This window comes from Apodemus sylvaticus, chromosome 16 (assembly GCF_947179515.1).
Source record: "Apodemus sylvaticus chromosome 16, mApoSyl1.1, whole genome shotgun sequence".
In the NCBI taxonomy this organism is placed as follows: domain Eukaryota; kingdom Metazoa; phylum Chordata; class Mammalia; order Rodentia; family Muridae; genus Apodemus; species Apodemus sylvaticus.
This window is the reverse complement of record NC_067487.1, coordinates 45,566,985-45,581,191: the sequence shown is the minus strand read 5'-3', so window position 1 is coordinate 45,581,191 and position 14,207 is coordinate 45,566,985. Positions and strand designations below refer to the sequence as shown.

The window sequence follows — 14,207 nt, the reverse complement described above, 5'->3', positions numbered from 1 at the left end:
CCCATGAATTTGTCTATTCTGTTCTTTTCTTGGTGGGATTGAGAGAGTGAGAGGATTCATTTAGGCCGGCCAGCCAGCTGCCCTCTCTTCCTTTCTGCTTTTTACCTTCCTAGAATCCAGCCCCTTAGACAGACATGAATCCTCCCTTTTCCTCTGTATGCCTGTGCTGGCTGATGGTTTTAGATACTGGTTAAAGGGAAGAAAAGTGTGATCCTTAGCTAAAGGTTACACCTTACTGGAAAGTTCCACACTGGTATCCAAGTGGCACTAACCTAGCCAATTATAGAGCAGAGCCTTGTTTCCCAATAGCCGTTGTCTCATGCTTACAAGAAATGTTATGGGAAGGCTAAGGTAGGATTTAAATATCTGATATCCCTGGTGTTGACATCATTGAATCAGCTCCAGAGTATCAATGTAATCTGCTAATACAAATGCCTTTTAACAATGTCTTGAATCCATATATACTGAGAGAAGCCATAGGGAGGACTCTCTTTCCCAGGATTCTACCTGTTCTGTCTCTGCCAGTTCTCTGTTATTTTAGTTTTATTCAAGATATGACTGCCACATAGCCAGTGCGTGAGTTCTTCTCCAATCAAACAGACTTACCATCCCTAATAGCATCTATCACAGATGGTGACTTTTTCTCTTATACTTATTCTGCCCCCAGAAAAGCTGATACTGGAAGTACAATGAAACACCTACCTCAAACACAATGCCAGACTGTTCATTGCTAGGCTGTATCTTTCCTAGTCACTACTAGCATCCATGTAGAGCTCTGTCTGCATTAGCTCATACATCTTGAGATTGTCTCATATAGTTAACTTCACAGGCTATTTGTGGTGAATTGCTTGTAAGTAGGCCTTCCATTAAGTCATTCAACAAATGGTTATTCTTTTAAATCTTTTAAGATGTACTTTAATTATGTGTTTATATCTGTGTGGAAATGTGTGTACGAGATTGGAGGTGCCAGATACTCCTGAAGTTGAATTTATATGCCATTAATAATCATCCGACATGGGTACTGGAAACAAAACTCGTTTGTAAGAGCAATATTCACTCTTAACTTTGGAGGCATCTCTCCATTCCACAAATATATTTATGAATCCTTTGGGAGCAGACCCAACCTTAGGGTCCATCACCAACATAATGAACTATATCCTAAGATCAAAAACCAGTCTGTGTCACCTTTCTCCCTTGCTTTCTTCTCTATGATAATCCAAGAAAAAGTGATGATGGGACATTGAAAGCTGACTCAGAGCACAGTGGGCAAAGCCCTGCTGAAGAAGGATAATATTTAGGAAGTTGTTCTGTGCTCCAGAAAGAACACCAAAATAATATCAGCTAGATGATTACATTTAAAGCTCAAGGAAGATTAGTTCACAGGTTAAAGAATGAAGGCAATATTTGTCTTTTTTTTTAATCTATCATGCTAATCATTAACACTGGTACTGTCAGAAGTTTTTCAAGAAAATTTTCTATCTGGGCTTTCTCCCTACTAAAAACTACCATTATAGTATTCTATTAGTTATCAGTGTACAGTAATTAACTCTCAAAGAAAATGATTTTCAAAAAAGAAGAAAAACAAACAAAAGAACTAAGTACTTTAAGCCCATGCAACACATCTTGGCGAGAGAGACATGCATTTATCTATGGGTTCTGGGCCAGCCAGTTACCCAGCAAGATGCCCTAAGAATGATTTCAAAACACCATCTATTACAGTATATACACTCATCTGTTTGGATAAACAAATGGATTCAAATATTCCATTTATACAATGTTTTAATTGAAACAATAAAGACGAGAACAGTCTTACCAGTTGCCTTGTGGGTTCGTAAGCTGCTGCACTGAATACCCAAACTGTTCACTTGAAGGTCCAGAAAATATTTTCGCTCCTGGTAGGCCAACGTTATATGCCAGACAACTCAAAATACCTATTCAAGAATTGAGAACACAGTCCATATTTACAATTTTTTAATGTAGGTACATATTATATTTGTTAAAGATGATGTTTTAAAAAACAACCTTGTTTGACCTAATAACTAGTCTCCTTATCAATGCTGATAAGAAGCAATAGGTACTTCATCTAAAGTCCTTATGTGTGCCCTTGCACTGGTCTAGATACTCATATGCACAATTCACTGCCTTCACCTTCCTTAAAGAAGCCCCCAGAGAAGTCACCAATGGTACCTTCACTTCACAAAGATTTTTGAGGTTCCAGGTGGGTCTCTCATGTTGAGTTGTAAGGGAAGGTTTGGGATTTGATCAAAACTCTGAGCGCTTAAGCTACATACTATTTTATGAGTGGTTTAAATTCTCTTTGTCTTTCCTCACAGAGCTAGACACTAAGCTACTCATGTACACAGTCTGAAGGGTGACCTGTTCTTGACATGATTTCCACGGGAAGTGAGTATTAAAAAACACTGTGATGAGAAGGGTGGAAAGACATAGACCAGGAAATCTGTATCTTTTTTCCTTTCAGAAAATGATGCTTTGCAGGATGAAAGGTTAAGGGGATGGTGCGTTACTTATTTTTTATCCCAGTGGAAAGTGCCTAAAGCATTTTTGCCTTTTGATTTTTTCTTCCTCAATGATCAATAAATGACAATCATGAAGAATAGAACAAGAACAAAGAAGACGAAAACTGGTAGGTTTTGCTTGTTTGTTTGTTTGCTGTTTCTGTTGGCAACGGTAAGAAGAGTAGGATTGACTTCCTCTACAGCAACAGCATTAAAGCTGAAGAAATGCTTCACTCTATACAAGCAGGGCTTGGTGGATTCCATATGGCGGCTTTAGTGTTTGTCTTTGCAGAGCCTGGACTCTTTACCTCACGGCACCTGTACCCTGCGCATTCACAGAGGAAGGTTTTACTTTGTGGGCACCCTGCAGCAGCATGGGGATTTAGAAATCTGTTGTTCTAGGCACAGGACGCCTGGATGAAACGGCTTGTTTTTATCATTGTGCTTCTGAACTTATGGGAGGAGACTCTACAGTCTGCTCCCAAGGAAAAGTGAAGTCAGCGATGAAGCTTTGGGGGCTTGAAGTAGCCAATGTGCCTTTGCAAGGGCCAAAAATATTCTACTGGGCGTTTGCTCACACACACACACAAAAATAAAGCCCAGCTCATTATTTCTTAGAAATAGAAGCTTGCCAGAATGAAAAGGGCAAATATTAATTTTGAAATACTCGGTGACATAATCTGCACAGCTCAGCATTTGCCAATCTGACCTGTAACTTTTGTCTTTTCATAGCCACTACTGTTCCTCTTTACTGAGAAAAGACAATGCAAAAGAAAATAATAGCAAATTAAGCCGAACACCAAACTTGGCATTCAGAATGCTGGTGTTTCTAATCCTTACTTCATCTTCACCCCATGTGTGCAGAACTTAGCAAATACTGTTGAAACAGTTATTCAGTTTTGAAGTATATTATTTAAAGTTTGAAGAGGTAGTGTCAAACTACTATCACTTCAACATATCTAACCCTGGAAGGAATGTATGTGGATATACAATAATGCAACTCCCTCTCACTACTAAATTAAACTTTGGCAAATCATGTGTTTAAATTAACATGTATTTCTAAGTGACAACTTTGAATACAAAAATAAAAACAAAACAAAACAAAAAAAACAAGGGAGAAATAAGACAATCTAGAGTCCCATTCCTCATGTGTAAGTGCAATAATTTTTAAAATATTTTCTCCCAACATTTTTCCCTCTACAGTGTAAGCCATAGACATTTCCTATTACCCATTGACATACTGGTCATCAGCAGCTATAGAAGCCAGCTATGCATCAGTATTCATATCTAGGGAAGGTACAGCAATGACAAAGGCACAGGGACACTCTGAGGTCAGCAAACTTTCCATTTCAAGAACAGTGTTCAAGGCACAATGGGTTATCCTGTTCTCACAGACTGCAAACTCAATGCCTCGCTACCCACACTCCCTTGTCTTATATGACTGAACCACAGAAGTGGTTTTTTGCATTTTATATGATTTCTTAGGTGATGTAGGCAAACATACCTTTTGAATCTTAAGCGTTTTAATGATTTCTAGCCATCTGAAGATTCGTTTTTTAATAAATGTAGTTTAAAAGGGCTAAAAGAATGGCTTAGGCATTATAAACACTTGCTATTCTTTTAGAGGACCTGAGTTGTTTCCAACACTCAAACAGTGTGCCTCACAACCACCTATAACTGCAGATCCAGGGAGATCTGATTTCTTTTTGTGTCCTCTACAGGGGCACACAGGCACCCACCAGCTCCCCCACCCACCCACATTCTTAGGCACACACACTATTAAAATTTTTTTAAATTATCATCAAAACTAAAGTGTCCAAAATGTCCAAAATGAAGAGTTTGAGAAAGTAAACTTTAACACATGAAGTAATAGATTTTGACACTGCTATTTAAAAACACTAATCATGAAGATGATAGAATTAAAATGTTCAATGAAAAATACAGTTTAAAATGTTCAGCGAAAAATGTTTTAACAGTCTACAAAATATTAATAAATCAGGTAATCGAACTGTGAACTAAGTTGCCTGTCTTCCAAGTCCCCTACAGTGTGCATTCTAATGTTTTTGAAATAAGTAAAGATAAAACAAGACAGTTATTTCCCTTCCTACCAGAAAAATGACACACACGAAGTTTTCCTCAACCTTCACTGTCTCAACCAATCATCACACCCTTGTACATATCATGGATAAAATGTAAAGGGCAATTCATACATACAATGTAAGGACATCCACTGGATGACCTTAATTCTTCGTCCTACATATGATCTAACAATCAGTTTTCTTCAAATAATTGTCTTCATATTTAAAAGACAATAGTTATAAATGGTTCTCATGACTTAAAAGTCTATGTGATAACTTGATTCTTTGGAGATATATGCAGTCTTGCTCTGTGAAAACTTAGTCATTCAACTTTCATAACGACTTTCCAAAACACAAGACTGATAGGTCTATTTACACACGTGCTTATGAAGCAGACTTCATTATCTCATTTGAACAAATGATTTTTTTTTTTAGTGAACAAACATTTATCAAATGCTGACAACATAGTTCATAGCGCTCAGTATAAGATGGTGTCTTAGCTACATTTTTATCACAGTGAAGAGACACCATGACTAAAGCAACTTATAAAAGGAAGCATTTGATTTTGGACCTGCACATACTCTCAAAGGGTGAGACCATGACCATCACGTAGGGTAACATGGTGGCAGACAGGCAGGCATGGTGCTACAGCAATAGCTAAGAATTACATCTGATTCAGTAAATCCTTAAACCTCTTAATTCTTCCCCAAACAGTTCCACCTACCAGGCAGGAAACATTCAAATATATGAGCTATCTCATCTAAACCACCACAGATAAGGACAATGAAATGCCATCTCTTTTCTAAGTTATCCACCGAAGGACTGTGTCCTGGACATAAATAATATCCCAAGTGATGTTATGCACACGTGACTTCTCTCTGCTCCTGAAAAACAGCTGCAGCTTTTGCCAACCAGAGCTCTCAGGAGTGCAGAGCAGGGTTTCACCTTCCTAAGACAGTGGTATTCTGCACCCATAGATCTGGAGATCAGGCCTTGCAGCCTCATGAAGTTGATCCTTCTTTGCAGGAATGGACTAGAGAGAATCTGATAACTCAGTGTTCAGCCAGGCTTGTTGATCTGAATTCTATTCCAAAACTTAGATAATTGTAGATGAGTCATGTAAAGGAAGACAGTACTGGGAGTAAGGAAAACAGAGACTTAACATCTGCAGTAATGGGTAGCGGCAAGTTTCTTACCTTCTTAAAGGCTCATAGTTTTAATCTCTGAACATAGAGACTTAGTCTAAGATTTCTTCCATGTTTAGAAATGCTGCTAATTAATATGCTTTCTCATAATACAAAATAATTGGGGATCTTTATATATATATATATATATATATATATATATATGAATTTCTCATTTGATGTTTTGTGACTCTTGGATAATTGCCTCCTTATTTAAATGATGAAATATATTTCACAGCTGAATTTGTTTAAAGCAAATTTTTGAAAGCTTTTACAGACCACTTCACTGATTTCAGATATTTTCATGATGAGTGCTAATTGTCAGTTTCACAGGCTCTGGAGTCAACTAGGAGCAAGGTGAAGGATTATCTATTCTCTGGGCATACCTGTGAGGGACCATCATTATTAGATTAATATGGGGAGTTGATTACTTAATGTGGGAAGATTGATCTTTATTGTGAGGGTGGGGCCATTCACTGAGCAGGGGACTCAGACTGTATAAAAGGAGACAGGGATCTAGGCACAAGCATTTATCAGTCTCTGTTTCCTGGATGTAGATATGACGTGACCTTGTGCTTCTAGCTCCTGCTGCCACGATTAACTGTACTCCCAACTGGTAACTGAAATAAATTCTTTCTTGAAACTTCGGATGGTGGAGAAACATCTTAAAAAATGCTCAACTTCATCAGTCATCAGGGAAATGCAAATCAAAACAACCCTGAGATTTCACCTTACACCAGTCAGAATGGCTAAGATTAAAAACTCAGGAGACAGCAGGTGTTGGAGAGGATGTGGAGAAAGAGGAACACTCCTCCACTGCTGGTGGGGTTGCAAATTGGTACAACCACTCTGGAAATCAGTCTGGTGGTTCCTCAGGAAACTGGGCATGACACTTCTGAAATATCCTGCTATACCACTCCTGGGCATATACCCAGAGGATTCCCCAGCATGTAATAAGGACACATGCTCCACTATGTTCATAGCAGCCCTATTTATAATAGCCAGAAGCTGGAAAGAACCCAGGTATCCCTCAACAGAAGAATGGATGCAAAAAATGTGGTATATATACACAATGGAGTACTATTCAGCCATTAGAAACAATGAATTCATGAAATTCTTAGGCAAATGGATGGAGCTGGAGAACATCATACTACGTGAGGTAACCCAGACTCAAAAGATGAATCATGGTATGCACTCACTAATAAGTGGATATTAGCCTGGAAAACTGGAATACCCAAAACATAATCCACACATCAAATGAGGTACAAGAAGAACGGAGGAGTGGCCCCTGGTTCTGGAAAGACTCAGTGTAGCAGTATAGGGCAAAACCAGAACAGGCAAGTGGGAAGGGGTGGGTGGGAGAACAGGGGGAGGGAAAGGGACTTATGTGACTTTTGGGGAGTGGGGGGGGCCTGAAAAGGGAAAATCATTTGAAATGTAAATAAAAAATATATCGAATAAAAAAAAGTCTTTCTTGAGTTGTTTCTCTCAGGATATATTATTGCAGGAAGAGGGAAAGAAAGTAAGAAGTTAATCCCCCAAGAACAGAGTCTACTTTAAATATAGTTGCATGTTTTCTTTTTTTATGGATTTTTTTTTGAAATCATGTGCATGTATGTGCAGGGAGATCAGAAGAGGCCATTGGATCCCTTGGGGATGGAGTGATAGGTCGTCATGAACCACGAGTCATATATATTGGCAATGGAACTTCTGCCCTCTGCAAGACTGGCACAGGCTCTAATAATATATTGTAATATATTATATAAAATATAATTCTTATATAAATCATTATACTTCATATTATTTTATTATTTATTATATATTATGTATTTTTACTGATAACTGAAATAAAGTCTTTGCTTTTTTAAGTTGTTTCTGTCAAGGTATGTTATTACAGTAGTGAGGAAAGAAAATAAGCAGTTAGTCCCTGAAGGATAAAGTCAATTACAAAAATAGTTTAATGTTTTCTTTCTTAAGTATTATATATGAATTATATATATTTATATTATATATTATCATTATATATTTTCTACTTTATTTTATATATTTACATTATATATTTTATTATATAGATTTTATATAACATATTTATATTTATATATTTATATCATGTATTTTAAACATTACATATGAATTGTATATTTATTTATATTATATATGATATACAAATTATATATTACATATATTTGTAATTATATACAAATAATTATATATTATTTGAAGAAGGAAATGGAAGAAGACCTCAAAAAATGGGAAAACCTCCCATGCTCATGGATCGGTAGAATCAATATAGTTAAAATGGCCATTTTGCCTAAAGCACTATACAGATTCAATGCAATACCCATCAAAATCCCAACTCAATTCTTCACAGAGTTAGAAAGAGCAATTATCAAATTCATCTGGAACAACAAAAAACCCAGGATAGCTAAAACTATTCTCAGCAAGAAAAGAAAATCTGGGGGAATCAGTATCCCTGACCTCAAGCAATACTACAGAGCAATAGTGTTAAAAACTGCATGGTATTGGTACAGTGACAGGCAGGAGGATCAATGGAACAGGATTGAAGATCCAGAAATGAACCCACACACCTATGGCCACTTGATCCTCGACAAAGAGGCTGAAAACATCCAATGGAAAAAAGATAGCCTTTTCAACAAATGGTGCTGGTTCAACTGGAGGTCAGCATGCAGAAGAATGCGAATTGATCCATCCTTGTCTCCTTGTACTAAGCTCAAATCCAAATGGATCAAGGACCTCCACATAAAGCCAGACACTCTGAAGCTAATAGAAAAGAAACTGGGGAAGACCCTTGAGGACATCGGTACAGGGAGAAAGTTTCTGAACAGAACACCAATAGCGTATGCTCTAAGAGCAAGAATTGACAAATGGGACCTCATAAGGTTACAGAGTTTCTGTAAGGCAAAGGACACCATCAAGAGGACAGATCGGCAACCAACAAATTGGGAAAAGATCTTCACCAATCCTACATCAGATAGAGGGCTAATATCCAATATATATAAAGAACTCAAGAAGTTAGACTCCAGAAAACCGAACAACCCTATTAAAAAATGGGGTACAGAGTTAAACAAAGAATTCTCACCTGAAGAACTTCGGATGGCGGAGAAGCATCTTAAAAAATGCTCAACTTCATTAGTCATTAGGGAAATGCAAATCAAAACAACCCTAAGATTTCATCTTACACCAGTCAGAATGGCTAAGATTAAAAATTCAGGAGACAGCAGGTGTTGGAGAGGGTGCGGAGAAAGAGGAACACTCCTCCACTGCTGGTGGGGTTGCAAATTGGTACAACCACTCTGGAAAGCAGTCTGGCGGTTCCTCCGAAAACTGGGCACCTCACTTCCAGAAGATCCTGCTATAGCACTCCTGGGCATATACCCAGAGGATTCCCCACCATGTAATAAGGATACATGCTCTACTATGTTCATAGCAGCCCTATTTATAATTGCCAGATGCTGGAAAGAACCCAGGTATCCCTCAACAGAAGAGTGGATACAAAAAATGTGGTATATCTACACAATGGAGTACTATTCAGCCATTAGAAACAATGAATTCATGAAATTCTTAGGCAAATGGATGGAGCTAGAGAACATCATACTAAGTGAGGTAACCCAGACTCAAAAGGTGAATCATGGTATGCACTCACTAATAAGTGGTTATTAACCTAGAAAACTGGAATACCCAAAACATAATCCACACATCAAATGAGATACAAGAAGAAAGCAGGAGTGGTCCCTGGTTCTGGAAAGACTCAGTGAAACAGTATTTGGCAAAACCAGAACGGGGAACTGGGAAGGGGTGGGAGGGAGGACAGGGGAAGAGAAGGGGGCTTACGGGACTTTCGGGGAGTGGGGGGGGGGCTAGAAAAGGGGAAATTATTTGAAATGTAAATAAATTATATCGAATAAAAAAAAGATATATTATATAAATATTAAATAAAGTATAAATAAAATATTATATATGATTATTATATTATTCTAATTATATTATTATGCATAATATGCAAATAATATAATAAATAACCCTTTATTGTTTAAGTACTCTAAAAAATTATTCCCTTATATTTTCATTGTACTACATTTACAATTTGCTGGACTCTGTGATGATGCGACACTTGGAAATTCTGCTCTTTGACTTTGCATCTAAGCTCCCGAGACTGTGTTCTCGGCCTTGGAGACCCTGCCATCTAGATCTGAGTAGGTCTTGTTCCAAGATTCTTCCTTCCCCTGGCTTCTCTGGTCTCAGCTCCCTTCCTCCATTACATCCTTGCCCATCTCTCCTTTATGTGTGTATCATCACCGTTTTCAGTCTTAAAGTTGTTTTAAGCAATATCTTATGCTTTATGTGTCTTTTAAACCTCAATGCTGGGGATGAAGGGATTCTGCTGTAGTTAAAAATTACTATTCTTGCAGAAGACCCAAGTTCAGTTCCTGGCATCCATGATAACAACTCTCAAACCCCACATCTCTATATAGTTCCTGGAAATCTGAGGATTTCCTTTCTTGTCTCTGAGAATGCCTGCTTGCACATGGTATATATAAACTCACCCAGACAAACACATGGACACAAATAAAACCATAACATATCAGTGCTACAACTAATTGCTATTTGACAGAGGAATGCTTATATAGCTTATGGAAGAACTATCTTTGTTTAGGAGACTTCCTGATTAGCTGCTGAGGAAACAGAAGTTGTAGAACAAACAGTGGCGACAGAAGCAGAGTTAGTGAGGAGACAGCGGCAGGACTGTGGAGCTAGTGAGAAGGATGAGAAAGAAAGGGAAAGAGAAGGAGGCAATGGGGGGCATGGGGGAAATTGTATAGGAAGATGGATGCCACACACTGGAGCTCAATCTGTGTCATTGCCATGGGCCTGCCTTTTACCTTGCCTGTCTACACACAAAGGTCTGTGTGAGAGCCTGCCTGAGAGGTCAAAGGGCTCAAGATTGTAGTCATGATAAAGCAAGGAGCAGAGGAGGAGACAGTGTTGGAGGAGACAGTCTCTTTAGGTCTCTTGTCCTCGTGTGTATAGCCTATGAATATATTCATTTCCTGTGGCCACTGCAGAAGATTAATATAAAGCTAGTGGGTTAAAACAACAGAAACGTGTTCCATAAAAAAGTTGACAGCCAGTATGCCAACAGCTTGTGAGCCTTCTTGGGGGTTCTAGAGGAGACTTTATTATTTCCTGCCTCTTTAGCTTTTGGGGACAAATGGCACACTTCAACTGTTGCCTGAATTGCATTATCTGTCGTGATGTTGTTTAAACTCCTTTTTTCTATCCTATCTGCCTTTCCATCACTCTTATATGGGCACATACTGTCGGGCTTGGGCCCTTCCAAGTAAGAAAGGAGGCTTTGTTTTAAGAGCAGTCACTTAATTGGCTGTGCAGAAGTCTTTTACCAAATAAGGTAGCACTCACTAGTTCTAGTAGTTAAGACAATGACACTTTTTTTTCAGAAATGACCGTTAAGTCTCTTATGCTCTCTTGCCTGTCTCCCTGTCAAATAACACCTATGCTTCATACAAAACACCTCACATTTCTCGAAAAGTTCTAACCCATTCTACACTAACAATAGGCTCCAGATCTCACCTATTATCAGCCCACAGTTCCAAATCAGATATGACTGATGCTTCCATATTGTATCCTAGAACAAAATTACTTTTCATCCCTGGGCTTCTAATCTTACCAAATAAGTTATCTACTCCCAAGATGTAACAGTGGGGCAGACACAGGAAAGTCAAATCCAAAAGGCAGAAGTTAGAAAAAAGGAGTCTAGTCTCAAACAAGTTTGACTTTAGAAGGGAAGTATTCATTAGCTATCAAGTTTGTGAGTAATTCAGTTACTCATGGTCCTGTCCCATGAATTATTGGCATTGCAGGCCTGATACCCACAGCAATGCTCTTTGGGTCCTTGCTCATCCCAATGGTAGCATTTCTACTGGCACAGGATCCTTAAAAGCCTTGTAAGCCTGTAATACTCATCACAGGGATCCGTGCCAATAGATAAACACTCATTAAGAGTTCTTTGCTGGGTAACATCCTGTATGCTGGATAACCTGACTGGAGAGATGGTTGAGGGCTCATGAATTATATCCTAGCCTGTCTTAGCAAAACTATGTCTAGCCAAACATTGGCCTTCTTGCTAGGCATGCTTTTGTAATGGTGAAATTCATAGTATTGCTTTGCTTGGACTGCTATTTCCAAGCCTGGGAGCTCATTTCTCATAGTTCTGAAGGCTGGAAGTCTGACATCGGGATGCTGGCTAGGTTATAACAAGAACCTCTTCCAGCTTGCAGATGGCGGAGTTCTTCTTTCTGCTTCACTAAGGAAAGAGAACAAGCCAGATGTCTTGTCTCTGTGTAAGGACACCAGTTCCTTGATTGAGGCCTCCAGTATTGTTAGGATTCTGTCAAAGCTCCACCCCACAATTACCTGGCAACAGCCAGGGATGCCCCTCCCCACAGTAGACCTGGCCTATAAAGAGGGCACTGGGCCCCCTCCTCTCTCTCTCTCTCTCTCTCTCTCTCTCTCTCTCTCTCTCTCTCTCTCTCTCTCTCTCTCTTACCTCTTGGCACTCTTACCTCTTACTCCTCTTGCCCTTCTTGGGCTCTCCTCCCCTCCCCCCTCTCTCCACGTGGTCACGGTCGGGCTCCACTTCTCTACTCTCTCCCTCTCTCTGCCTTTCTCTGCCTCCACTACCGCATTAATTCCCATTCTCTGCCCTGAATAAACTCTATTCTATACCATGTCTGTGTGTGTCTGATCCCTCGGGGAAGGAATGCCCGGCCATGGGCCCGCCTAGGTACCCCCTTCCCCCACACCGCCATATACCATTCTCTCTAAACCTCTTTCTTTTTTTATGAACACAACAAGTATAATAACTTAAATTCCCCCACAGGCCCACCTTAGACTATACACACAATGTATAACACACACTACACACCACACACACATACACACACAATCACATACACACTATTTCAAATCAGAAAACACAGAGGAACACATTACTCTGAAGGTTTTGTTTTGCAATCTGCTTAGGCTCAGGATACTCTGGGTGATGATTCTCGGTTTTTCTTCAACTTGCCTCTTCTTTTTACAGTCGCTATGGTTAGCAAGGAAAAGACATTCAACATTTTCCTCCAGGTACAGTATAAAGAACCTCTTGTCAATCAAAACAATTGTCTAGGTTTTCTGTTGTTGTGAGAAAACAATTGTCTTAGGGTTTCTATTGCTGGGATAGTCAAAATCCGCTTGAGGAGGAAAGGGTTCATTTTGCTTATATTCCCATATCATAGTTCATGTGTAAAGGTGGTCAGGACAGGAAACAGGAAGCAGAAGCTGAGTGGGGACTTATTTTGAGGAGTTACCATTCAACTTAATAAAATTTGTCCAGCAAGAATATAACACCGTTGGTCTTTCCCTCCCCTCCATCGGGTTGGGCTTATAGTGAACTCATTGGTAGGTAAATATATCCCCTCAGGACAAAGGCTTGTGAACCCTCAGAGTAAAAGAACAACTTCACGAGTTCATTGCTTCTTTCCTGTAGACAATGCACTACACATGCAGATGTTCACCTAGCCTTTTCCCACAACTGCTATGAGACTAGCTAGTGGGTCAAGGGGAGCGGATGTCAGAACAGTCATGCTACATGCTAACCTCTGAGTGGGAGCATTTTTCCCTCTGGTCCACAAATATTTGTTTGCAGTGAATGCATCATGGATTGTGCAATTGCTCTATGTTCACATAAGGGAAATAGCATCACTCTCATAATTAGAAATAAACATCTAAATATATTATCCTAGCTCAGGAAATGCTGTGGGCTTCACTCAAGTCCCGCAGGGAACTTTTAGTTTCCAATGTGAGTACAATTAGAGACTGACAGAGACTGTCAGGAAGTGACTCAAATTGAAAGGGGCCATAACAGTGGAACTTTAATCCAACATGACCAGCATCCTCCCATGTTGAGGAGATACCAGAGCTATCTCTCTCAGTGTGCTTATGTGTGTGTGTAGTGTGTGTGTGTAACACACCACACACCATATACATACACACAATACACACACCACACACATACACACTATACACATATACACAATACATATACAACAGTCACCACACAAAACACACAACACACACATGCCACATACCATGCACAAAACACACAGACACACATACACACACACCACACCACACATGTACACACATGCACGCATACACACACACCATACATATACACCACACATACCATTCACACATAAATATGAAGAAAGATACAAATATATCGGAGGTGTTTTACATCATGTTCATATTTTTTTTTTTGTAAAACATTGAAAGTGATGTGTGGTGTGTGTATGTGTGCATGTGTATGCGTATGTGTGTGTGTGTGTGTGTGTGTGTGTTTAGGG

At 39.2% G+C, this 14,207-nt stretch overlaps 1 protein-coding gene across 1 annotated transcript in view; it reads right to left on the bottom strand.

Annotated features, from left to right (window-relative positions):
- The window catches only part of Itga2 (integrin subunit alpha 2), a 101,267-nt gene that overhangs the window by 66,655 nt on the left and 20,405 nt on the right, over nucleotides 1-14,207 (bottom strand). Inside the window, exon 2 of the mRNA XM_052159794.1 lies at nucleotides 1,814-1,931. Coding sequence (XP_052015754.1) covers nucleotides 1,814-1,931 — 118 coding nt within the window. The remainder of the gene's footprint in view (nucleotides 1-1,813; nucleotides 1,932-14,207) is intronic.